Here is a 27338-nt window from a genome sequence, read left to right as displayed (position 1 = left end):
ACAACCCCCTTCCCCTACGGCCTCAAAAAGGCTATGGGACTACCTACCAACATAATGCTCCAATGTGTAAACTTTTGAGTGTTGTTTATTTGTACAGTATATACATGTAGCACAAAAAGGAACAGACAATTGTCTTACGTTAGTATGACTAACTTATGATAACAAGTGGTTTCTTGAAGACCAGGTGAACGACCTTTCAAATAAATTGAACTGAAACACTGAACAGATGAGAGTACCTGCAAATTTGGAGATATACATATCACAGGGGAAGGTAAATCAATATTGCCACAGTGCATCCATCATACATGTAAACCCTTAACTCAAAGGCGAAACCTATCTGCAGCATACTTGGACTTGAGAAGCAATGCTAATCCATTTCTGAAATCACAAAACTTGCCAGACAACCTGGCACCATCCAAGCATTTGTCCATTTGTCTCAAGTTATGAAGTCTGAGACCGTTACAAAGGATGTTGCCCTTAAGTTTGGCACGTAAACCGGCAAGTTTGATGGGCACTCATGAAATTAGCAAAATGTCCCTAACAGGATCTACATGTATGACATAGCTGTAACCAATCAAATCAGAAAAGCATTATTGGGTACATGTGCAGAACATGACGTAGGGAATAAAAGTGCCTAAGCTGTTATGAATGATACCACCTGTACTATTATCAACTAAAGTAATAAAGTGCTAAAGAAAGAAAACTTCATTGAAATGCTCAACAAGATATCAAAGATTACATACCTCCCATGAAATTTTTGGCGTCTTTGTGAATTTCTTGTTTTATTCATCATTGTGATTTTCTCACTAATGCTGTCTATGCGGAACCAACTTTGGACCTGGGCCAAGCCTCCTGTCACAACATGATTTTGAAAAGTATTCATTAACCTGTCATGATTCATAGCTTACTCAGTCCTTGGACCTTAGTTCTTATGATAACTAATGTTGCACCTGCTGTCATTTCAGACAATTCATCTCCTGCTATTCATTTCAAAATCTAATCCGGTACTTGTCCATCCCTATCATATCTTCCAGTATATGGATCTGTAGAATCTTAATTTTTTGTCATTACTGAGTATTAGGATACTGTTAACTTAAAGGGGGAATGTTCATCGTGAACATAAAACCACCTCAAACGTTTTTCCTTTTAAAAAAAACCCTGCATGGCAGTTTCTACTGTAAACTTAAAATCACCACAAACACTCCCTATGAACATTTCCCCTAGCGTGACTTTCACAGTAGTTTATTGCCAAGTGATTCTGAACCGTCTGCCATCTGGTCTCTAAACTAAAGCATCATCATCATTAGAACATGTACTCTCAAAAAAGGATACAGGCTACCAGATGTCTCAGGTACTCATGGTCAGACAATGGTAACACCTGGAGGAAAGTATCTCTGTAGGCTTCAAACCAGGGGGTGGAGCCTGCAGACAAAAGTAGACATCATCACATTATAACATAGCAATGTTTCTGTCATAAGTACATACACTGGACATGTATATGCATCTTAGTGGTGAAATAATAGTTTTACTATCAATATATAATCAAAACTAAATAGATAAGAGAGCATTTCTACTAACCCTAGCCTTAATAAACAAGTTGGGAATACATTTGTGTAGAAATAACATTGGTTTGGTGTATGGTTATTTTCGGTTGTTATGATTCACTGTAGTTAAGTGTACATGTATCTATCTTCACAAGCGATGGAAAGGCCAGATAGTAAATAAAACAAAGGACACAGCCAGGAGGCAGCAGAATCTAGGGTGTGAGACCATGCAACATATGGACGGAGCAAGGGGCCAAGTCCCTGGCCTAGGCATTTAGGCAGGTATCTTATTCTTGCTAACAGTTACTGCACTGTACTGTAGAGTAATTTGTAGTCATCCTCATACAAGTTCATAGTGTAACCTTGGCAATTGACAATAGGTCTACATCTAGGATCATAACCTGACACTAACTAAGTGTTAATGGAAATTTGATATGTGATTTATAAGTAATATCCCTACTATTGAGTTGCAGGTTGTATTCTCCCACAGTGATGAAGTCTGCCCTGCTGCCCTCCACAGTCTGAGGCTGGGTGTTGGACACCGCGTCGTTCAGCATTTTCCTGGCCATGGCCGGCACTGGCTGCTGGGTGTCCATCTCGCTCATGATGATGCGTAGGTTATGGATGACATGCACCTGATTGGTTGGGTCTCGGACATGGGCTGTAAGGGAAGGATCGGTATCATGAGCTGGCAACGTGGTTTCTGGTTAGGGCTGTTGACGTAGAATCTAAAGTCAGGTTCTGTGTTCAAATCCCTAGCATGCCTGAATATTGTACCCTAGGGAAAGGCACTTTCCTCACTCGATTTGGGTGAAAATTCAGTTAGAGATGTCCTCTTGGATGGGACATAAAGCTGGAGGTTCTGTGTTTGCCACACCTCTTGTTGAATAACTCACCACACTTAGTAATATGTGACTTATTGAAAAGGGTAGGGGTGGATCCTGGTGTGAGTGTATCAAACCTATAAGATAGACTGGTCTTATGCAGCTTATACCTACTCTAAGTGTACAAAACTGCTTTGTTATGCCTTAAGTTATGGTTCACCAGTTATGCAGAACAAAACTGTGTGAGGTTATGACTTACATTGAGTGGCAGCATCTAAATTAACGGTACATCATTACTGATACTAGTATTAGTACATTCTATTCTCCTCTTTTTGATCAACGTGACTTCAGGCATAACATGTTAAGGGGATCTGGGATGAAATGTCATTGGTCAGTGTGGGTCAACGACGATTTTTCATCTATCACCTCGAAACAAATATATCTCACCCCATGCCCTTGAAAAAAAAAAAAGCTGTAACGTAAATCATGTCAACACCCATACAATATCATATACAAATCATCGAAAGTTGTTGTTTCTCAGAGAGGGATCACGTAGATATTGGGTCAAGGTCTGAAATATCCATACAATTTTTCTGATCGATAACGTTACGGAGTTGAGCTGAGCTGACCTGGTATGAACTATGATATCACCTCAAGGTGTGATGATCATGCAAAATATCAGTAAGCTTGTTAATAGCAATCAGATGTTAACCTGTTTGATGCTAAGATAAAATTATTGATATCCTGTTAAGAGAAGTGTAGACATACCTTCCGTGGTAAGTTTGCAGAAAGGCCTGACCATTTCCACGAACGACAGGTTGTTCTTTTGGCAAACCTGTTCAGCATCCGGGCTACATTGCACCGCTACTGCCGGCCCAAAGGCGTTCTGTATGAACTCCCGGGCAGTCTGAGAACACTTAGCCATTGTCCGATGCTTCTATGCGTGTCTTCCTGTTCTAAAATCTGTTCAGAGGGCTTCAAAAATGCGATAATTCGCCACGAAAACAGGTCATTCTTGAAAATTGGGCCAATTTTGCACCGATGTCCGCCATGTTGGAAGAAGACTATTATGGGATGCTGTACGCCCCGTCACAGAGAGAAACACGGAAAAGACCATAAAAATGTTCTAATACAAGACCAAATTTTATCTTTTGTTTCGCAAAATATAGAAAAATCAAATAATTTGGCAATATATACCCTCAAATACCAACGGCGATGCTCCGTCACGGTAACCTTTGACCCTCAGCTTCAGTGAAGCGCCCTCTGGTGACACCTGGAATGTAGCGTTACGTTCTTCTGTCCTACATTAATCCTACATGCAGATAGAACTCATGATGTGGCAAAAACATGTTACTTTTGCACAAAATTTCCGGAAAAATATGTACCCCAGTAATGTTTTTGGTCTGTCTGTCTGTCTGTCTGTCTGTCTGTCTGTCTGTCTGTCTGTCTGTCTGTCTGTCTGTCTGTCTGTCTGTCTGTCCGTCTGTCCGTCTGTCTGTCTCTACATGTACATGTCTATCTGTTTGCGTTTCGCATATTTGTGGTCAGCATGATTTAGGACCTCTGCATTGTGATGATATTTGGCTTGCATAAGGTCTTATTTGTTTCTTTGATGAACTATGACGAAGGAAAATTGATAATTTCTTGTCTCCATTTTCGGGCATGATAGTGAATTAAATTGTACAGCAAGTCAAAAGATCAAGCCATGTTTCCCACCGTGATAGGCGAGTCGTGTTATTCTGATACTTTTGCAAACATAAGGACGACTCCAGTGGGATTTGATACCATTCCGCATTGCGCGCACGTACACATGCCGTGCCACCTGCGTCTAAAGTAACGATAATACCCTATTGACGTGAGCTCCGGTAATTGAACTGTAGGTGTGTTGTTGCAAGTGGTTTCCACTTGAATGAGCGACTTGAAGAGGCATCATATAACTAAAGTATCCAATCACCGATGGTGCGATGGTTACAATTACCGTCAAGTTCAAATAGCACCGCAAAGTGAAGAAATCTTTGAATAGCTAATCTGCAAGTTGCAGTGCGCATTTTACGTTTTTTTCAGTAGCGCTTTTTGTCGATGTTGCTACTTGCATGCCTGTTAAACGTATAGCGTCTGATGACTCCATTAGTATCTTGGCTAAACACTTGGACACATGCATGCGAGAACGTTCTATTTCTCATGAGCTTTAGAAAAACACCCCTCACAATACCAACAGAAGTGGTATGATCCAGTTTTCGGGCCCAACTGCACATTCGGGCGGTGCAGCCATCCCTCACCGCTGTCAGGAGCGCGCTTGTGAGGAGCTCTCCGTCCTACACACCGTCACCATCCACGCGCCCCGTCCTCGCCACAAGCGGCCGCCTAGTAGCGCACACCGCGCGCTTCGACGAAAAAGTACTGAACACAACGCCCTACCAAGGTAAGAGGACGTAGATAGATTTTTTTCCAATAACATCTCATGTTAACACTGATGTGAACACCTTTGTTTCAACTGTGAATCTGGGTCACGTCAGGTGGAAGCGTTGTGCGTTTATTACTAGAACTGGTCATTACTCTACACAGAGGGTCTCAGTTGCCTGAGGTCGATTCATTGATTTATTACGATATGCTAAGAATTGTATACAAGACTGAATTGTGGTATTTACCCGAAGATGATGTTTTCAAATATTTTTGCAAAGTCACTGTCATAGTCACGGTTAATTCAAATCAGTAGAAGATGGAAGTACAATGTTACATGAGAGCTCTGAACAGTTTTTACCTTTATCTTACCTGTGCGCTAGTGCAGCAACGATTGCACTACACGTGCATTTTGTAGCTTCCAACTTGTGAATGTTGTATATTCATCGACACGTCTTGTATGTGGTACCGTTGATCACACCTATATTTCTTACTCGCGGGTCCGCCCGCCTTTATAACAACCAAAGGTGGAGGAAGTCCGAAATCGATAGCCGACAGGCATGAAGGTGGAACCAAGCGAGTCATGGTGAAAACGCCCGCGGCTACTACCGACATTTCACGTTGGAAAGCCTTTAGATTATTATTTGCTCTTTGCAAGCATTTTTTTGTCATCCTTCTTTTTCTCTTGGCATCAAATATTAACGTTGCACTCTAGCATGTGCGCGTGTCTGTCTAATTGTCTAAAGTATCTCAGTTCCCATCAACAGCACAGTGCAGCCGCTTCCTTTGTCTCACCTCTCAAGCCCCGTTAGGTTCCTTCTCTTCATTCCTTAGATTTCCCATCTAATGCTGTCTGTTTCAAAAATAATCCGTCATTTCTCTCTCTACAATGTACGCTTACTGCGCCGTTCTGGATCCCACCAAAGATCACAGTAATTTCCGTACTTAAAGCGCACCTCACTGTACCTAGCACCGGGTTCTCCTACAATCTATGTTCTTGGATTCCCCATGACATTTCATGTCTCGTTAAGTTTTAATGGCGTCATTTCTCAACCGCGGCAGCGCGCATTGATCCGAGGAAAAAGCAAGCACTGTTGCGTCTTGGAAACGTCGCTGTGAAGTAATTTCCAGATCTTCCTCTAAAGGTTAATAGAATTTTTGTGCAAGACAGCAATGTATTATGTTATTGCTACACTCCAGCAGTCGCCTTTGAATTATCACATTTTTTACAAGTCTGGCTAAAGGTTTAAGACTTCCTGACTGCTGAATTTTGTAACCTGACTTTTACTCACCTACGGTGCGTTTCAAAGTATGAAACGTAAAGACCACGTTTAGATACAGTTTCCGTAGCTATAGTTTTGACAGAGAGAAAAGGCCTAAGAGGCCGTCAGTAGTAAAACATGATATATGATCGATAAATCTTTTATACGCAGCAGTCTAATTAACATAAACACTACTGTAGTGCCTTTATTCCGTGGGGATGATGGACATGTGTTTACGTATGTAGCCAGTCGTACGGCTCTTCCTTACAACCTTCTTTCGGAATGGCACTTTAAGAAAAACGCCAAACATATTATCTTCTCCCCACAGGCTCGCGGCCAAGTAGGTCAATTTTTTTCTAGAAGGGCTGGTGACCTATATTCTGCGAGAAAAAGCTATTACAGTGAGTAAAACTGGACGAGTCTCCATGGCTTTAAAAAAGACAACTGCTGTATAATGAACTACTATCCGCGCTCCATGTGACGCAACAGGTACGTCGACTACGTTAATGATCATGGAATGACACCTGTTCTAAATTAGTTAGATATCGGTGTAGAAAGACGTCTACGTTGTATCAAACGAATTTTTGATGAATGGCACCCAAAAGACAATTATCTTGGGAGAACGATGTAAAAATGCAAGTTGATCGTTGGTAGCGGTGTACCCCGTTGCTGTATTCAAACAGTAATGTCCTCTTCTTTATCATGTAGGCGATTAACTCTTGTATTCCATTGGTAAAAGCAAAAGATGGCATTTGTTAAAGTATCAACAGTGACAGTTTACCATATACTTACATCGGTATCCCTATAGCCGTATCATTTGTGTCCTTCACCATGGAAATCTTTAAATTGCAATATAACTGTTCACAAAGATTTCTCTAAGTTCTCGTTTAAATGAATCATAACCAGTGACCTGTCTGCCTAGAATATTACTCCTTTGACGTACATGTTTGTTTGTTTTCGTTTCAAGGCATCCTCATTTGAGGTGAAGCATGATGCTTTTTCAAGTAGCTAGTGATAGGGCAATGTGGCTTCGCTACGGCTCGCGTTTTTTGGCCAAGCACACCGGGTCACCCCTACTCTTCTCGAAAAGTGTGTTGGGTTCTGTTACGTGCAGAGGTTTGACGCTTGAGGCTTATGCCTGAAGCTCCCTCATACACGGGGCCGCCGGCTTTACGTCATCATCCGAAATGACGAGTGCAATCCCTTACAACATGTCCGAGCTGGAGTCGACCCCTAGGATCGAACTCGGGCCCTAGGATGTAGATCAACGATAAATGAACATTGCGTAGCTTTGCACGAAGAGAGGGCGGGGTGGTGACATACTATTGTTCAACCATCGGGCACTGTAGCGAAGTGGCATAACTTTTTCAGCCCGGCCAGACAGAACTATAGTGATTATGTTCTTTAAAAACATAGGACTCTCACGAGTCCCTAACTATCTATCATGTGGCTACTCTAACACAACATGGCGTGACGTGGTCGGGATTATTTGGCTCCAACATTCGTCACAAATGCTATTCATTCCTGTGTCAGTAACTGAAGTCGATGTCAAAAAGAAGCCGCCTCTATTTTGATAATGGTCCCGGAGAGAGGGAAAGAGTCATCATTCCTCAGTTGCCATGTCTGTAGAAAATGTCTCATCACAATAGTTCAGAATGAACAGCAACACTGGCTGCGAGTCTTATTGAGCGAGAAGGAACACTGCCAGCCTACGAAGAAAGATGACCGGGGGAAGATTGTTTAGAAGAGTCAGAATTCGAAGGAGTCATTGACTTCTTGAGGGTCTAGAGGATACAGACTATAGCAATCTTTTCAGTCCCTTCTTTGGTGCACCCCTTGGACATTAAATCTTGAAGAAAAACTTACCCACCACAAAGCCCATTTGTCTCAGGATACATAGAAACGTCAAAATATATTGATTTATCAATTCAACGCACCATCAAATCATGGGCTCTACATACACTTAACAACAGAAGCTGTGTGTTCATTACACAAATGTGGCCTTTGTGCGCGTGTGTGCGTGCGTGCGTGCTTCCATGATCACATCACGTGATATGTGATATCTTGTCAGTTCAAAAACTATGCACACACAGACACGCGCGCACGCACGCACACACGCACACACACGCACACGTGCACAAACACGCACAAACACCCACACATACGCGCGCACACGCACACACACTCACACACACGCGCGCGCACGCACGCAGACAAACAAACAAACAAACATACACAACCACATTACACTCTTCCTGCAGCTTGGAATGAAGCATGCCTATCTCCCTCCCTATCGCTTCACTATTAGTATTACCCTTCAAATCATGGCGAAGCGACAGCCCCTAAATCCTCTTACGGCGGACGGTGATTGAGCTCCTCCTCTGTCCTATGCACACCTATTACATCGCTCAGTAATGACTTATCGTTGTTCCTGTGGGTGGATGTAATCACCGACCGCGGGGTACTATCAATTACCGCTACCTGATACATCAGGGCGGCACAGATTCTACATCGATACGTCCGACCTCTTTTAAGAACAGAGATGGGACGGTTTGAAAACAGCGTGTTACACTCAAACACGATCGCACCATGGCAACAACGATAAACCTGGCCTCAGACTCAATATAAAAAGGCCCTCAGCAGAATTCAATTCACAGGCTAGATTTTCCCATTTGGGGTTTAGCTAGCCGGACTGATGGAGCCTTGATTGCGGCTTTACTGGCCCCTTGTGTTTCGACTACAGATGCTCTCTGCCTGATGTGTTGGTGAGGGTGCGTATGTAGGTGTTATCTCGCGCCCGCAAAGCTGCATTTACCGTAGATATTACTTACCGGGTAGACACCAGAGCGCCGTGGGCTTCAGCGGTGCACAAGATTGATGCGAAAATACGTCAGAACCACGCTGTGTTGGTGCATTGAGAAACTATCTTTGCCTTGTAGTATTTTGTAGTATACGTTAAGCTTTGCTTTCACGACACCAACAGGCGCAAAATACCCGGCTTTTGCTGGACACAGGCATTTCTTGCAGCATTCTATGATGACTTTTAAAGCATTTGGTCCGTCGCCTTTTCCACTCACATAGCAACATGAGTACGAGTGCAAGCTTGTCAAATATGAAACACGAATTTAGCTCACTACGATTGGATCCGACGAAACTGCTTAAAAAACTCAAAGCTGTTCACAGACAGAAACAAACATTTTCGGACACGTCACAAATGAAAAATCGATTCTGCAGGCGTCCATGTTGTCAACCAGATTAAGGGCGGTTTGATAAATGGTTCTACCGGTTCACGCCCAATGTTCATCACATATGCAGTCTGCTAAAGCACAAAAACACAAAAGCCACCCAGGAAACGTCCGGAGAAGTTGAACAATCAAAGAAGAAACTTCCGTTGGTCCACACGGCGGCCTGTGTTTTGAAAACTGTGGAAGTCCTCATCACAGACTGGCGTTTTGATCTCATTTAAAGCTTTTTTCTCGGTGGTGGGAAAGTCTCGTTCCCATGACGAAGGTCGCTCCTTGTCGGAACCACGTCGGTCAGTTCGCTTATCGGAACTTTATTGAACAGAAGGCTTCACAGAGACTGGACTTTACAGCCTCTGTCCTGGTATCGGAGGCAGGAAGCTTCACAAGTATTTCAAGGTCCATGGTAGATTTCCCTCTGTGCCCTGAATTTTCACATTTTACTGCTCTTTTCATCTTGGTCAACTATGTTTGTCCAAAGTGCAAATTTCCAATATCTAGGCCGTCTTGGTTTACTTTTCCAGCGCAGTCGCTCGCTCTTCGCGAGGGCAGTTCCTCTCGAAGATGAGCCGTAGACGCCCTACAGTACAGTTCTTCGCCACAGCCCCGCATCCTCCTTGATTAAGTAGAGACGAAGTTAATTTCATGGGACGGTGAAGGCGTAGCGGGTGGGTCAGCCGGGAGGCGCGGGGAGGGTGGGAGATGGATGGCGGGAACACACAGGAGGTGTACGGTGTACATCGCCAAGGTTCACCGGTGCCGTGATTGCGGAGAGAGCTAGAAACATTACACACAATAAGAGCACAGAGGCTAGTTTTACACATGCAATTTTTCACAGTGAAGAATACCTTTTGCTGTGAGAAAGATGAATGTGGGAATACTTGGTCATTCTTCACTGTGGCCATCTGCGGTTAATATAAAATGAAACCTATAGTGTTTGGGATTGTGGTCTCTATACGTCCCAATAATAGTTTGCTCCACAGGTGTCCGCGATCCGCGACACCACTTACTACAGGAAAATTGATAATTCTAAGCTTCAATTCGTACGTTTCTATACTTTGTCACGCCGCACACAGACACAGGCACACAGGCTCTCTCTCTCTCACTCACTCACTCACTCACTCACTCACTCACTCACTCACTCACTCACTCACTCACACACACACACACACACACACACACACACACACACACACACACACACACACACACACACTCATAGATAACGAGGGTTGAAGCATGTGTAATATAACAAATGACCTCGCCTAGCTTACTCCAATCGCTCGTTTCTAAAGTTCCCAGATCGTCTTGAACTTCAGAACGACTCGACTTTCACTTTGTATTGACGATGCGCATGGGTCTAATCAGTCATTTCCCTTTCGATCTTGGGAGCAGAACAAGGTCGGTTTGTCTTACTGGAGGTTAGGAGGAGGGTCAGAGTCGGAAATAAGACCTCGATTCAGAAGCTTGGCTACATAAAATTGGCTTAGGAGATTAGCGTGCTGATACAATGGGTATTTGTGCCGGCCCGTGGACATGAATGATGCTTAATGTGATATCGTCGACAGAGTCGTGAGCTCGACGTTAACCCCTGAGACCTCCATAGCGTTAACGGGAATCTATCTCATTTTCTGATTACGAACGTTAACAAGACTCTAATGGAATGTTTTCGGGGAGAGTTATGCATTTGGAATGAAGTTGAAGACATTCCTACAGGCCTATGGAAATTTGGCTGACTTTGGTATGTGTTATCAACGTGTTTGTATTTTGAACGTTTCAAAGAAATATCAATCATATACTAATATAAAGTCTATCAAAACATATCATCAATGATGTTGCTTTTGTTATCACTTGCTAACCTTGATTTACCATCCCAGCATAGAGACAAATAACTAATGATAACTTGGAGGTATCAGTTATACAACTTTTGGCATGAAACATAGAACATGTACATGTTCAGTAGGATAGTAGCAAGCAAAGTGCTTTCGAACTGCAATGTTTGAAATTATTGTCACATCTTTTGGACTAAGAGCCCGGTCGATCGTCGTACGATAACAAACTCAGAGCATTCTTGGGACAGTCGTGCACGTGTCGTACAAAATTATATTCTCTTGTTACCGAAAATGCTACCTTAGATCCTTGTCGGCAGTTGGTTCTGGCACAGACTGCTTTGAAATCGTACGACATCAAATTCGTACGATGGCCAACGACGTATTATATATATATATATATATATATATATATATATATATATATATATATATATATATATATATATATATATATATATATATATATATATATATATATATATATATATATATATATATAGAGAGAGAGAGAGAGAGAGAGAGAGAGAGAGAGAGAGAGAGAGAGAGAGAGAGAGAGAGAGAGAGAGAGAGAGAGAGAGAGAGAGAGAGAGAGAGATAGATGACCCAATTGCTCTGCACGAGACTTTAAACATGTGTGTCGCCAGCAATGGGTCAAAGGTTGTTCGAAGTTGATATCGACTCCCGTCTCGGTTAAGAAAATGTTGGCGCCTCCTAATGTAGATGGCATCCTTTACTCCTCCTCCACTATCATCATCGTACGGTTGGAAATGCAGTATACATGTACGCATCATCATTATCGCACTGAGCCCTATGAAACTATAACGTAATGACCACTTGTTTCGAAGAGCCATATTCACAACAAGGGCAGTGCTTTTCACAGCCTCGAAACCTTTAGTAATACTGCTTTTTATTCAATACAAAAGTTACTCAAACAACTGAATACGTTTAATAAACGGCAGCGTCCACTACTTTCGTCAGTCAGTATCTCATAATCTGGATGTCTAACCAATTACTTTTTCTTTAGTGCAGTCCATGAAAACAACATTCTGCTTGATCTGAGCAACATTAAAAACTACATGTACACTGCTCCCTATATATAGATTTGACGTGAATCCACTGGGTTGTTAGCAGCAGATACTGGCAGAATCATGTTACCAAGTTGAAGTATCACTATGTAGGGGTTAATCCAGGGAGCACACACAGAAAAACAATCTCGCCAACTCCAGATCATATGGTCTCTTATCAACCAATAACCCCTCCCGTTGGGATCACACATGGCCATCGTCAATACTTCATGTTCTACGCCTTTGGGCCCAGTCATACTCGTCGTACGATCGTCGTTCGATCATCTTACGATCGCAAACTGAGGGCATTCTTGGGACAGCCGTTACGGAACCTGTTAGGAAAAAGACTGTTTAGATCATTGTCGGTGGTTGGTTCTGTAACAAGGTAACATGCTTGCAGATTCTACGACATCAATACGACATCGTATGACAGCCTTAAACGAATATGACCCCGCCGTTACCGTTAGTTTTGATACTTCGCTCCGGCCATGTCAAATAACGGTTAGGGAGTACATGTATTCACCACGTGTATCGGTCGAAGGACCCCTTGGAACCTCTATCAACCAGGGATAAAGATAGATTAGAGATGTGGCAGAAAACGCGGCGCAAGTGTACATGTCATCAAATCCCCGCCGTGGCAATAGGGGGCAATTATCAGCAGGGGCGTGTAACGGGCGGACCGCGCTCCGGGGAGGCCGGGTGTATTTATAGGCGGTGAGACGATCATATGTCGCGGGCAGAGGCCGAGTGTTTATGTCCTGCTATCTTCGCTGTTAACACTTCTAGGTGATGTCGTACTAATCATGAAGCGCTGCGTGTGGTACAGGTTAGTCACATCTCCGTTTATAGCTCATCATAGGCTGCACGCAGGTTCTTCATGGGACATCCTTTGATATGTTCTACCGTCATTGCAGTAAAGGGGGTGGCAAAATATACATATAGCCATGTGTATCTCTCTGTCTCTGATGCGGTTAGACTTAAAACAAGTGAGAGCTTCATGTTTACTCCTTTAATGATTCACCCATACTTAGACGACCATTCGTAGTCTTAAACCCTATACAGGTAAAAGTTTATTGACGCCATAAAAGGTGATGAGTTTCTCTAAGTACGATATATGTCCACTCTGTGCAGGCGTACGGTCTTCAGTTGACTAAGACGAAGTGAGAATCCCTGATCTACAGCGACCATGAATACTGACGCCCTGCACTTTATGACACTGTTGACTAGATTTTGATCACGACTGGCCACGGTTTTCCACTTCAGAAGCTGCTACAGCATTGCTCTCTTGGCATTTAGAACTTTCGACACCAATTACTACTGCGTGAAGGAAGGCAGTCCAGACTGAAAGATTAGCAAAGGTCGCTACGGTGATAGCTTTATACTTAATATCAGAACTGCACTTTCCTGAATGCCATAGCCCGCTCGTCGTAATGGTGTGTCGTACTTTGGCATTTAAGACGAACTTCTGTTGAGTATCACATCGAGAAAGTCTCCTAATTACTCATAGTGGTAAACTTGACTTTGATAAAGCACAGTCATCAAATACTTTTTACGGCAAAAACACAATACAAGGATGAAATTGAGCAAAAATAGCAGATTGGAGATCATAATTTATACCAATAACATTACAGTTCTAACATTAGAAATTATTTTCTTTCAACTATGATCCGTTGGGCATTTTACAATACGCTTGAGCTCCAAAGGGAAGTACTAGAATTCCTGTATGATACAGATAATTGTCCACTAGGATACTCAACAAGAGTTCGCGATTTAACGAGGTCATTGCCCTCCTCGTGTCGCTCATAAAATGTCGTCTGATGGCGTAGTGCATGTGTGCGCCGTGTGTGATCAAGGCCGCCGTCCGTCGGTATCTCGTCTGTCAGAATGTGAATTATGGGACGGTTTGAAGAGGCGACAATCGAACAGCCCGTAGCTCTGACACACACACGACTGTCCCACGTACTTATGAGGGGGGGGTGGTTCGCGGTGAGGATTTACTCTTGTAGATCGATAGACAGCTGAAGGTCTTCATTTTAATGGTCTGTAATGGAGATCCCAGCGGACTTGGCCGGGTAAATCCTTCCATTTCAGGGGGCACTTTACAGCTCTTCGACAGGGCAGCAGCGGACTTACTCTAATAAAGACTCGATGCTTAGTTATTTGCAGTGAAGAGGGATATTCTGAGGTACGTTGGGTAGGAATGCACGATAGAATTGTATGGCAAGGTAGTTAGGTTTTCATTGATGAGCACGTACACTGCATTCGTGCTTATGATACCAGAAGACGACCTTAGCTTCCCGTTACTATAGGCATCGCCTTTGATTTTACTTTCAGCGGCTGTTATCTGAACAGCATTCTTTAGTGAGCCCGGTACACAAGTGTGCTTTGTAGAGCTTTAGAGAGAAATTTGACGACACGAATGCAGATGCTGTCTTTGATGTGGAATGAATCATGCAGGACGAGCCCCGGGGAAACACAAGAGACATGAACTGGCAGATGTACAGAAATGTAAGATGTCCCATAGAGTACAGACCGCTCTAAATGTAGCAGGAGTTCGTCGATAAGCTTTTAAAGCTCCCTACTGGTCGTTGTTTATATTTTGTTAGAACGGCTGTCGCCACATTTCTGACCAAAATATCGGAAGGATGACAACCACTCAACACATATGGTCTAGCACATACAACATGGCAATACTTCCCAATCCATTGCCCAGAGATCCGAATCAACACTTTTAATGGAACAGTCCTCCAATCAACACATATATATCAATCACTGTGTATACTAATGAGGCGAATAATCACAGCGATATTACCACTATCATTAATCAGTAGATTAGTAATTACAAAGGTATCACGTTACAGATTACAACATAGAAGGCATTCTCCCAGAACTTTTCCTCACCTTCTGAAAGGATAGGTCTTAAGCGTGGTGATGTAATGCATCCATCGATGTCTTGAAAAGTGCTTTCATCGTAATTTCAATTAATATTCAAGACAAAACCCCGTTACTTGAGGTACTTTGAGAGAGTGCGCTACTTGAAGACGTGCGGGGCTCTTGATGCTCGTCTCTTCAGAATTCAGGGAAGATAAAAGTGTGCAGAGATGTGAGTTGAACTGGTGGTGATGTTACTTGAGATGACAAAAGGTGTCTTTGACAGCTTGATCAATATGTATAGCTTGTCTTGAGATTTTTTTAGTGTAAGAGTGAATGGAACGCCTCGACGTAAATGTTTAATGTTGGAAGCGGTGTTCAACAGTTCAGCTTATTGGATTGCTTCAAACATACTTCGTACACGAAGGATGACGAAGCTTTGATATCATCTAAATGTCAAGGGCAAGGAGGACATCCTCCGTCAGGGACAGAACGTCTTAAATACTAGAAGCTCTGACGTCCATGCCTGTATGACTGATGACATTCATGTACAAAATAAGCCATTTGGACGTCCCCATTCTATGGGTGATCTACGTGAATACTGGTATCACAGATGGGGCGATTTGGGATCCATTCTTCATGGATTTGACCGGCGCGCTTAGAAACATGGCGTCGATCTGTTCTGTGACGTACACGGAATAGAGAAAGCCAAGAAGAGAAATTGAAAAGGCAACACAAATAGCCCCTACCTTCTGCTCATCCCGGAGGAATCACACATTTTATTCCGGTAACGAGAAATCGATGGAGTCATTACGAACATAGATCGGGACGGCGGCAAGGCGCAGCCAGGCGGAACCGAACGGGTTCAACTACAACATATAGAAGTAGCACAGAGGGAAACTTCTTCAGAAACTTTTCTTCAGAAACTTTTCTTCAGAAACTTTTCTTCAGAAACTTTTTTTTACAAAAAGTCATTGCGGAATGTTGAATATCATGATGCATACCAATCGCCAAGCAGAAGCTGCAAGGCAAAATCTCAACGTTTTCTAGATCCCCTTCGAAATGCCAGGGTCACAGTTTCAGTTTGCGGGAATGAAAAATATTATGAATGACAAACACACGAAACGTGAAGAAAATTAGTCATGATCATTTCTTGATATACACATTTATCTTTCGTTTTCGCCTATACTACACCCAGGCCTGGTCACGGTTTGGCAATTTGATCCCGGCATAACTAAGGACCCCCCTACCAGATATTCAGTTTTTACAAAAATCCAATACCCCCCCCCTTCAATGTTTGATAAGTGTAATCGATAATCCATGATATGCTTTGTAAAACAATATGTTATAAAGATGAGAAAAATCCGTGTGTCAATCAAAATGATTAATTTTCCATTGATTTTACGTCATAACATTATCCGTTCATATCATTGCCTTTAGTTGAGTCCATGTACGCGACGGTTGCCTAGGCGAATGAACCTATCCTTTCAGTTGAATGTCAAGGGAATTATGTAACTGTCGTTCATTTGAACGCGCTGATGCATGTTTATTCTACATTTGCACGAACGGTTGCTCTTCAGGTGTTAGTTGAGATAGGGCTCCTCGTGTGTGTGTATCCCCCTGCGCGGCCGACGCTACGGCGAACCTCCGGGAAAATTGCCGGGACTCATTATCCACGCTGAATTGGTCCCCCGCCGGTACTTTTCAATGGAGGATGCCCAGTGGTGGTCGGATGACGTTTCACGGAACTAACGTTCGTCATTTTAGCGTCTGATATGTTCTGTTTCCGTGGAATTCATGAGTTCAGTGGCGCTACAACTTTGTGGGATTTGACAGGTACGTCTCGACTGATGTGGAGTAGTAGTGGCGGTTACATACAGCACGCACTGCGCGAGTATAGTCGAAAGGGCGTGGTGACTCTAGGCTTTTCAAAGCTGTCTCTCTTTTCCCTTCTTGACTCCAGCAGCCATAGGCCTTTTTTCTCTCATCATCATTCTCTTTTATTAAGTAGCAATGCAAAATGTTGTGAAATGAATTTATGTTGAAGAGAATGTGATAAATGTCTTTTCATAGTACATGTATAAATGATGCGTTTCGGGGGTGAAATTTTGATGTCATATTTTGATAAAGTAGCACAGTGCACGGTATATTATATTATATGTCCAACTAGGTACAATCATCGTGAGATAAACGGTATAGATATGCATGAAATAAGTTGTACTCGTCACGTTTGTCCAAGTTCAAACGTGACTGACGGCCATTCCATGATGTAATATAGCATCATAGCCACGCACGACTAGCCTTCAATGTTGACATTTGTGATATTATTGTGATGTTATTTCATATCATCAGATTAGAACGATGACTGCACATATTTCATTTAAGGTTAGCGTAACGCTCTTGTAATTAATGGCGGCCGGGCGTCATTGCAAATGGGGAACGGAAATACTGTATACCGGGGAAGGTTCGGTGGTCAGTAAGTTTTACGGACACCACACGGAGTCTGAAATAAGTTTTGTTTCAAGTTCTCATAACAAGGCACCGTATCCGGACAGCAGAGTGTTTGAAACTAGACGTTGTGGGAATTCTGTGCCTTTGACCAGTCCCTCTGCCTCTTGACTAGCAGCTACAAACTGCTACATCCGACCCAGGAATGCAGTGACCTGTCCCTAATACAAAAGGTCATATGCACGGACCCAGCGTTCGAGTAGAGGTCCTGCTAAAGCCTCTGTCCACTGCGAATACCATTACGTCATTCTGTGTCTTAGTGCTGTTTTATCTCCATTCAGGACAGGACATCGAGCGGGATTCCCGTAAATTGTCGGTGATGCGCGCAGAAAGAGGATTTCGTGATCGCTGAGAGAGCCGCACTCCATATTCATAAGAGCTTTTAGGCGTCCAGATGCTATCGCGTCCTCGCCTCCCATTGCCTGTTCTGCTCACGTACGGCCACAAACACTTCTGCAGAAAGGGGATGTAATTATGTATGCGAGGAAAGCCTATTGTGTATCAAGGTTTCCCGGCTGGCCTCCGGGGCTAACGCTTACACACACTTAATCAGGACCCAGTCTCTCGGGTGAATCCCACCTAAAACAGGTAATTCCTCCTCCGTAAAGTACCCATATTATTCTGCGCGCTTTGGATGGACAGGGTTTATCATAGTTCTTTCAGGCAATGGTTACATGCCATAGCAAAGAGAAAGCAGTACAATTGGTGTTGTCGACATGGCAAGTTTTTACCAATGTTTCTTCATCTACCGCTCAAGGAGCACCGCCAGTCTGGGATAATGCGTAAGAAGACTTTCTAACATTGACTACAACTGTTACTGTTCTGTTTCTCCAGGGCCGATGGGAGATTAGGAGGAGGACATCGGTTTTGCTTCGGTAGATGGTAGAGAGGACGCCCTACTGGGAAAATGTCGGACTACGAGTTGAAGGAGCGTTCCCCTTCGGGGCATGGCGACTCCGTGAACGGGGCCGCCAAGACCCCGACGTCCCCGACGAAAGGTTCGGCCGCATCGAGCCCGATGGGGAAGGAGGACGGCTCGGCGGTAACGCCCGATGTGAAGGTAAAGACTCCCGACAGCGACCACCAAGGCGTGACGATGGAGAGAAAAGTTGGTTTGATCAGCGGTGTGGCGCTCATTGTCGGGACGATGATCGGATCGGGCATTTTTGTGTCGCCGAAGGGAGTGTTGCGGGAGACCGGCAGCGTGGGGCCGTGTCTCATGATCTGGCTGGCGTGTGGGGTGCTGGCTATGCTCGGTGAGTGATTGATGTGAAACCCTACTTTGAGTAACAATACATTTGAAATAAATAGAGTAAAAAAGCGTCTAATTTTCTGCCCCGCGACCAAAACCACACAACGTACGCATTGTGCTGTTTTGGATCTAATATAAAGTCACATAACACCTAAAATCACAGCCTACTTTGCGTGTATTTTACTAACTTTGTATTGTCAAACGTACATGTATACAAACCGGCTGCTAGCTTTCTCACGTTTAAGCTGAACACTGCATGTTTTGATGTAACGACTTCAAATGGTTGCACCAAAACGGAGTCGAAAACGCCGCATCAAGAAACTGCTTGGATAAAACGGGACAATTAAAACAGATGGTTTCTGTGGTAGATGGTGGAGAGCCGTCTAGGAAGCTACCGTGTTTTCCTTTGGGCATATTTTTTTCATGCTACTAAACTGAACGTGAAATAGCGCCCTTAAGTGACCAACCGTAGCTCGGAATCAAGAAGAAACACCAGAAACGCCCTAACGTCCTAACAGGACCACTTTAAAATGTGAACCTGAAAAGCACGCCATAAATAAGAAAAGGCTGCTAACAGAGAGGGTCGAACCTTTTGTACCTCATATGATATGCCGTCGGTAATCCTGTATATTTTCTATCGGGACTGCATTCCTCCATCACAAAGCTGATTTTGCCCGGCAAAACCCACCAGCGCCCTACTGAGCAGATCAAACATCCAACAAAGGACAAAACCGGAGAAGGGGCCTGTTAAAGTAAATTAAATAGACATACAATGATGTACAGTGCAAATCATCTAAATGCATGTGTGTTTTGGGAGTACATCAAATACCACAGTATAGTAATTAGAGAAGAAAATTTATGGTTGAAAAAATTACCAGTGATATACTGTAAAAGGGAAAATGTTCGCGTTGGTTTTATGTTCTCGGTATTTGCGTCAACCTCTTCATCCCGACCTTGATTGAAACAATCACGAAAATATTTCTCCTGTCTTCTGCCCACCTACCACCTTAGCTCAACAGCAAACGTAAAACCACCCCGAACACTCCATTTTCTCCCTACCGCGCAATTAAATCCCCGCAAACATTTCCCCTTGTACAGTATAGTGTTTTCAGTCATTGATCAATTGCTACTCTATCTGTGATTCGGAGCAGAAAAGACGAAAAGAAAAGAAGAAATGAGTAATGTGTTGTATGAAATGCTGAAAAGTGGATGTTCAAGGTTCGGCAGATGATACCTTCGTTCAGTCATTCAGTGTGTGTTCATCTATAATATGGAGCCGCGTACTAAACGTTTCAGAGGGATGTTGGAAAGCTATGGAGGCCCGTTCTCAACAGTGTAGAAAGTAGCAAAACATTTTAAACAACAGCAACAATACGTTCCCGACTAAACAAAAATCATGATCAGCTTCAATCACGTACTGCAAGCTCACTCATGTCACACGCCGACAGAAATTAGCATTTTAGGCTCTACTTGTCAGTTGTTGTTTTCATGTTTGGCTGGCGAAAAAAACGAGAACCTGACAGAGTAGACAGTCAGACAGAACGCGTACAACAAGCCGGGGCCTAACCTCTGCTCAAAGAGTAGCATTGCCGGCAAAAGCCTGGCATGCCCAATTATAAAGTACAGTCGAGTAGAAAATGTTCTCGCGCTTTGGTTGACCTACACGATGATGATGTCTTCACCAATCTTAGCACCGAGTCCCCAACAGTTCCAATGACCTTGGTAGACGTGATATTTGTATGTAAGTCTGTAAGGACCAACTAACATCCCCTTGTGTGATCCTGTGTGGCTCTCACGGGGCCCATAAGGTGGATGTAAAACCGCATGGTCGTTGTCACGTCCAATTACATGCGCCAGTGCGAGCACGGCCGGCCACTGGAAAAGTAATAGCTGGGCAGTCTTCAAGAGGAGGGGCTGTCATAGAATCGATATATATGTTCCCACCTTACTGCACATGCCAAAGTAGCTTTTTCATGGGCGGTGTGTTTAGGTGATAATTCCATCACTTGAGTTCTTGCCACATTACGTTTGAAAATGTTGCCACGTCGTGAGACCATCCGATAGATCATTTGAATACACAAGAAACACACATGCACAATCGAGAAATGAATGTTCAAGTACGGAAATATAATATAATCTTACGCTTATCTGCGGACAACCGTGACGTTAACAGTGGTTATCAGGTTATCAAAGAAAATATTTATATTGACATCTGCTACAGTCAAACCTAGTCGGGCAGCCACCTGGTGCAGACAACCACAAACAGTCCCGTCCATTTCTACATAGTTAACCCCACCCTGTCCTCAGCAACCCTTCCTCAGCAGCTATTTTCCTCAGTCCCTTGAGTGGTTGCCGAATCAAGGTTTGAATATACTCTGTTAACGTCTCACCCTTTTCTTCTCAATTATTCAACTTAAAAGCACATCTGCCAAATTTGTTTGCAAAGAGGTATCCTTTTGTTCAATCAAGACCTCTGGACGTCTAAAGAATCACCGGTAAGCATAAATCTGAACTTTACAAACAGCCCTTCTCACACCAGGCACATCTCCAGATTGCACCTGTTTTTTCCTTTCATCCAAGATCAGTCCAAGTAAATTTACTCGATATTCCCAGCTTACACTAATCCTTGCCACCTCCCCACACGACAATGGTGAGTGTAGATTTAACGTTACGGTAGCCTTGTGCGATTCTATAAGATTCCAAAGGCCCTTCGTGTTTAGCGTATCAAGATCCTCCCAACAACTCCACGGGGATGTGCGAAAGTCCCCGAGGCAATAAAACTTCGGTTCCAATTTCTTCTCGCCTGACACTCCCGTTACTAGGGGTAATTGCCAATTCTCTCCTCCATCAGAAGTGATCAGTATCATCACGGGAATTATGAGGTCTGCGGTAATTGAAAACCACAAAACGTCGAATCGAATTTACCTGGCGCCCTGATAACAACACATTTTATCAACAGTCAGCCGGCTGTGCGGTTTTCACCTGTCACGGTTGGGAGCGAGGTAGTTCGGAAAGTGAAGATGTGAAGCGAAATCAATTATGACAAGTCTGCGAGAAGCTTCTCCTCTATTTCACGGTACCCAAGGACGAAGCAAGGGCATGGTGGAACTTGGGGAAGTTTGAAAAGCGTGAGGAATTATGTGCCGACGGTCCCCGACACACCGCGGCATGGGGCTGTATCTAATAAACGGCGTTTGGACGGATGAGGACGCAACAATCATTAACGATCTCCCGGCGTCAAGGTCTACAAACAAAGACCCTTATCAAGAATGACAACCGTATCGAAAAAAATGGAGGGACGCCGAACTACTTAAAACTAACGATGTTCCTCCAATGTGGGACATTTGACAAGACAAAAAACAGTTTTACATAGTTAAATCCTGTATCTAAATATCAAAATATATATAGTTCATTGCAATTCTGTTTCGTGTTATTTTCCATCACCGAAGGAACAGTGCCAGCGAACAGCTCCACTTTTGTAAAACCCCAACATCACGGTCCTTTGAATTTGACCTCCATTTGACCTCCGACCTTGAGGTTATTTTTGGATGCCTGTGACCTTCAGTACTTACAAGATTGATTTGAAAGACTAGGTTTTAATGTTCCTCATTTGATGTGCCAAGAATTAATGTTCCTCATTTACAAACATTTAACGAAGGGCAAAGCTTATATTCAAACCGGTCAAAGGTATGCGGTCTGCGGTAATTGAAAATGGCTGAGCTTTTAGACCGCAGGCCATAGCAGCCAAGACTTACGCAAAGGAGTATAATTTCATTCTCCTGTGATATGCTTGTGGCTTCCAGCGTAAATGTAACACTATCCAGGTCAATATCTACTCAAGCATTGATCAGTCAAATAGAGGATATGAAAAGTCATAAAGATGCTGAGTATTACCAAAACAGGATATGAACTACGTATGAAAATATAGCGTGCGAAACCATTCGATACCACGACATTACGATATAGTCTTACAGATCAATAGTGAATCAAACAGAAGACATGGAAAGTCAAACGACGCCGAGTTTTTTCCAATATAGGACATGTAGTTATGAAAAGATGGCGCATGGAATCTGTCAATATCATGGCATTACGGTATAGTCGTATGGATCAATAGTGAATCAGCTAGAGGAAAGTATATAAAGACGCCGAATATCACCAATACAGGAAATGTGCGTATGAAAAGATAGCTACGGCCTCTGTAAATATGTTAGTATGGTATTACGATATAGCCGGATCAATAGTGAATCAACCAGAGGATATGGAACGTATATAAGACACTGATGAGTATCTCCAATACAGAAAATGCATATATGAAAAGATAGCGTGCGGAATCTGTAAATATCATGGTATCACGATATGGTATTTTGGATCAATAGTGAATCAACTAGAGGATATGAAACATATTAAAGACGCTCAATATCTCCAATACAGGAAATGTATGTATCAAAAGATAGCGTACGGAAACCGCCGATATCATATCATTATGATGTAGTCTTGTGGATCAATAAAAAGGTTGCACCATGCCCCTGGCCTGCCAGTGTTCTGATGTGTGTTATTTCACCCACAGGAGCGCTGGCGTATGCGGAACTGGGGACTGCCATCCCGAAGTCAGGGGCGGAGTACCCCTACCTGTGGGAAGCCTTCGGTCCCATCCCGGCCTACCTCTACTCTTGGACCTCTGTTATTGTCACTAGGTAAGTAAGAATATACCTCACTCTTAAAACATTGTGAATGTGTCATCCAGTGTGAGTGAGTGCCGTCAGGATGAATTATGGATCTGCGAAATGCTATCACGGCTGGCTTCTGATAATGTGTTATCTCTTCAAAGTTTGAGGTTTGCTGGTGGTTCAAAATTGAGTATTGAACAACACACGTAGCAAAGTATTACGTTGAATAAGTGTACACAAAACAATAACATAACGTTCAGACACTCTCCTACGCCGAGCCACGCCCACAGAAGTAGAAACCTCAGCCGGGTTTAACAGAGCCTCACAGGTGTATTGTACAGGCCTCGGAGGAGACTCTGCGTAGGAGAATGTGCTCAGAGTGTGACGTTGACTTTGCTCTCTATTTTGGACACCAGGCCTTCCATGTTGGCCCTCATCTCGCTGAGCTTCGCTGATTACGCCACGGAACCGTTCTACGATATCCACTGCCCTGCACCGGACAGCGTCAAGAAACTACTGGCAGTATTATTAGTGTGTAAGTAAAAACGTACTTTTCTGTGGAAAGTTTGCGGGTTAGATGAAGATCGCTTAGGATGCTGAATGTTTGTTGTCGCTAAAGACAAAACAATACTACAGAAAATCGTATATCTGTACACCAAAATTCTACATTCAAAAATTTCGTACATTTGTGTGATTACTTTCGCCAAGAAGTTTATTTTTCCTGTGTGTGTGTATGTCTGTCTGTCTGTCTGTCAGTCTTCCTGTCTATTTGTAAACAGAATAACTCGAGTAGTTGTGGATGTTTTTTTATGATATTTGCCAGTGTTATAATGTTGAAAGGTTTTGTCAGAATGAAGAAATTGTTAGATTATGGGGCCCTAGCTGCTTTCCATAGTACTACAGCAGGAGTTACGGCGTTGAAATCTCGTGCAAAACGTGTAATACTGCATATCGTAAAGGTTGACATAATTTCTTCGTGCAAAACGTGTAATACTGCATATCGTAAAGGTTGCCATAATTTCTTCCTTAAATTCAAGACAGTATATGGATCTAGGTAACGTAAACTACTTTGTTGTAAGACACTTCGAGGGACTTATAATTTCATTACACGTAAATATGTACTTTCCAGGGTGGGACCAGGTAATTTTACAAGTCACCAAATTGAATTTAGAAATCGCTATTATATATTCTATGCTGTTCGCATCGCTGCAGAAGTATTCCTCTCACACACTACTATAACAAAGGGGACACCATCTAAATCACAGTCTATTTATCATCCTTTGTAATCAACACGCCCTTTAATTAACTCATACGCATGTTAAGCGCAGATCATTCCTCCACAGAATATAAACAGGCTCTCAATTAGATTACCTTAACGCAAGGCCTTGTACGATTTCGTTAAGGATCGTTTGAATAGATGAGTTGAGATTACTGCGTTGCCGCAAGGGATAGTCTTCCGATTCCTTCGTGACTATAATTGAATTACAAAATCATGTTGCCAATTTCAATTGAGGTTAAACTACTAAAGCAAGCGCCCACCGCCTATCAATAGTGATCTGAAAATCACTAGAATCAACCGCCACCCGTCCAGATATAGGTTCTTGCGATACCAGAAGGCGATATCTTATTGGTGATCAGCTTCATATACTACTTTAAAGAAATGATTGTAGTCATTTTTGTCACGTTCAATATTTGACCTTCGCAGTGGATACCAGAACCTACCAAAATAATACGCAGAATCATAGAGATTTTCAACTGTTCGCCAACTAAAACATAATTGGACTCACCGGAATTTTCAACTCAATCGCTCAGTCCTCCTCAGCTATCAGACCCAATCGCCTTGGCCATGAACACGTGACTTGATGCTCGTGTGACGTCAGGAATGCGTCAAATGTTGTCGGAAGTGTATATCGCCCCCGTCTCGGTTGAGATAATTGAATTCCTGTGAGTCCAATTTTTGTGTTGGGGAAGAAGATTAAGTTCTTCATAATGAAGTGTATCAATTCAGATGAACTTTCATGCTAATTATGCAGTGTTTGATATAAAAACATTCCAGTTCTTGTTGTATCTTTTGTGACATTGCTACTTCATGTTTCAGTACTTATAACATTTGCCAACTGTTGGAGTGTGAAGCTAGCGACATCCATACAGAACTTCTTCACCGCCGCGAAACTAATGGCTGTTGTACTCCTAATCATTGTGGGCTTTGTTCAGTTAGGGTTCGGTATGTATTTTCACTATGTTATACTACAGTTTACTATACTATACTATATTATATTGTACTATACTATACTATACTATACTATATTATACTACACTATACTATATTGTACTATACTATACTATACTATACTATACTAAACTACACTATACTATATTGTACTATACTATACTATACTATACTGTATCTTACTGTATTATACTACACTATACTACTTTTTACTATACTACATTTTACTATACTATACTACAATGTATACTATACTATACTACACTTAAAATACTATACTATATTTACTTTACTATACTGTACTATACTACACTATGCTATACTATACTATACTACAGAATGTCTATTCTAACACTTTTTTTGTGATTGTGATTGTAAAGCATTGCTATGATATACAACTCTCAGCTAAATAAAGATCGTCAGTAAAAGCCTACTAATCTTAAGAATACATAATGTGATCTAAGATATACATGTTTTAAACTATGATATTGGACATATCTACATGTCTTTTTCGCAGGTAACACAGAGCACTTACAAATAGAGAACAGTTTCCCGTCAGGCAAAAGTCCGTCCATTTCAGCAATAGGCATAGCTTTCTACCAAGGTCTGTGGGCGTACGACGGATGGTGAGACATTTGTTTTCATTCCCTGTGCTTCTCGTAACTATCACAGATCGTTTCTCTTGTCAGAGGGGACAACCGTTACTAATAGCTTCCGTAGAATCGTCGACTCCAACACTTATAAGTTATATCGAGTTGATTGTTAAAGGGAAATGCAAAATGGCAGGCGCACATCTGTTCCTAACATTGAAATTCTAGTCGTCGTACCAAATTCCATTACCTCTCTAAAACGAGGCACTCAGGCAAGAACTTAAGGGATGAAACTTATGACAGCCGTGTTCGAAATACCATTACCTTTTCAAAAAGGAGACAGAGCTAGAGACGCCATAACTTTGAAAATAAGACGTATGATAGCTTCAAACTTCTTAACACTAAAATGTGTAGAAAATAAAAGTGTTAAGATAAGTACCTATACAGAACTATCTTGTGAAGGAACTTTAACCTTATTTTTTTTTACAGGAACAACTTGAATTTCGTCACAGAGGAGATCAAGAACCCCTACGTGTGAGTACCAGTTGTGTTACCCCGTAATGTTTCTCTAGCTGTAGTTTATAATTTAAACACTGTCCTTCTCCGTCTGACATGTTATTCAAAAGATATACCGTTTGATGGACACTCTATTCCCTCTGCAAGATTGTAACCGTATATCAGGTAAGCCAAGAAAATACATCGCCGCATACAATAGCAGCCCCCGTAATTGAATTGCCCTTCAATGGGCACATAAAGGGACGTTCGATGTTTAGTTACGATGGATATCGCCAGAGTTGAAGCCGTTTCGTTGAAGATAAAGTTTAGAGGTTGAAAGCGGGCAGAAGATATCAAATGCAGCGCACCTGATGCCGGTGTGACGTAAGTAGCTCGTGATCAATTTCTCTATATCGCTGATGGTTTATGATGGCAGGATCGTCACCAAACTGTTCAGAGCGCGATCTCATTTGTCGTAGTTCGTGGTACGGTTTTGATGCAGTAGAATTTTGGAGCAGGCTGTGACAGAAACAACCACCGACAAGAATCTGAGACAG

At 42.6% G+C, this 27338-nt stretch overlaps 2 protein-coding genes across 13 annotated transcripts in view; one reads left to right on the top strand and one right to left on the bottom strand.

Annotated features, from left to right (window-relative positions):
- The window catches only part of LOC136439046 (trafficking protein particle complex subunit 8-like), a 37025-nt gene extending 33457 nt beyond the window's left edge, over positions 1–3568 (bottom strand). For 5 of the 9 annotated variants that reach the window (XM_066434181.1, XM_066434183.1, XM_066434185.1 and 2 more), the window contains exons 1-3: positions 3137–3567; positions 2005–2205; positions 1333–1422 (exon numbers count right to left, since the gene is read on the bottom strand). In XM_066434181.1, coding sequence (XP_066290278.1) covers positions 1333–1422; positions 2005–2205; positions 3137–3293 — 448 coding nt within the window. In that variant the 5' untranslated portion in view covers positions 3294–3567. Of the gene's footprint in view, positions 1–1332; positions 1423–2004; positions 2206–3136 lie in introns of all 9 variants that reach the window. The other 4 variants (XM_066434186.1, XM_066434188.1, XM_066434189.1 and 1 more) reach the window with 2 other exon arrangements.
- A 1045-nt stretch (positions 3569–4613) lies between these two features.
- Positions 4614–27338, top strand: part of LOC136439044 (b(0,+)-type amino acid transporter 1-like) — a 32543-nt gene continuing 9818 nt past the window's right edge. Inside the window, exons 1-7 of one of the 4 annotated variants that reach the window (XM_066434175.1) lie at positions 4614–4790; positions 18382–18803; positions 23367–23493; positions 23883–24001; positions 25565–25690; positions 26214–26322; positions 26776–26820. In XM_066434175.1, the coding sequence (XP_066290272.1) occupies positions 18455–18803; positions 23367–23493; positions 23883–24001; positions 25565–25690; positions 26214–26322; positions 26776–26820 (875 nt within the window). In that variant the 5' untranslated portion in view covers positions 4614–4790; positions 18382–18454. Of the gene's footprint in view, positions 4791–12898; positions 12995–16698; positions 16876–17733; positions 18136–18381; positions 18804–23366; positions 23494–23882; positions 24002–25564; positions 25691–26213; positions 26323–26775; positions 26821–27338 lie in introns of those variants that run through there. The other 3 variants (XM_066434176.1, XM_066434173.1, XM_066434174.1) reach the window with 3 other exon arrangements.

Source organism: Branchiostoma lanceolatum, chromosome 7, assembly GCF_035083965.1.
Source record: "Branchiostoma lanceolatum isolate klBraLanc5 chromosome 7, klBraLanc5.hap2, whole genome shotgun sequence".
NCBI lineage: Eukaryota > Metazoa > Chordata > Leptocardii > Amphioxiformes > Branchiostomatidae > Branchiostoma > Branchiostoma lanceolatum.
Note: the sequence above shows the minus strand (reverse complement) of the source record. Positions and strands in the feature narration are given on the sequence as shown.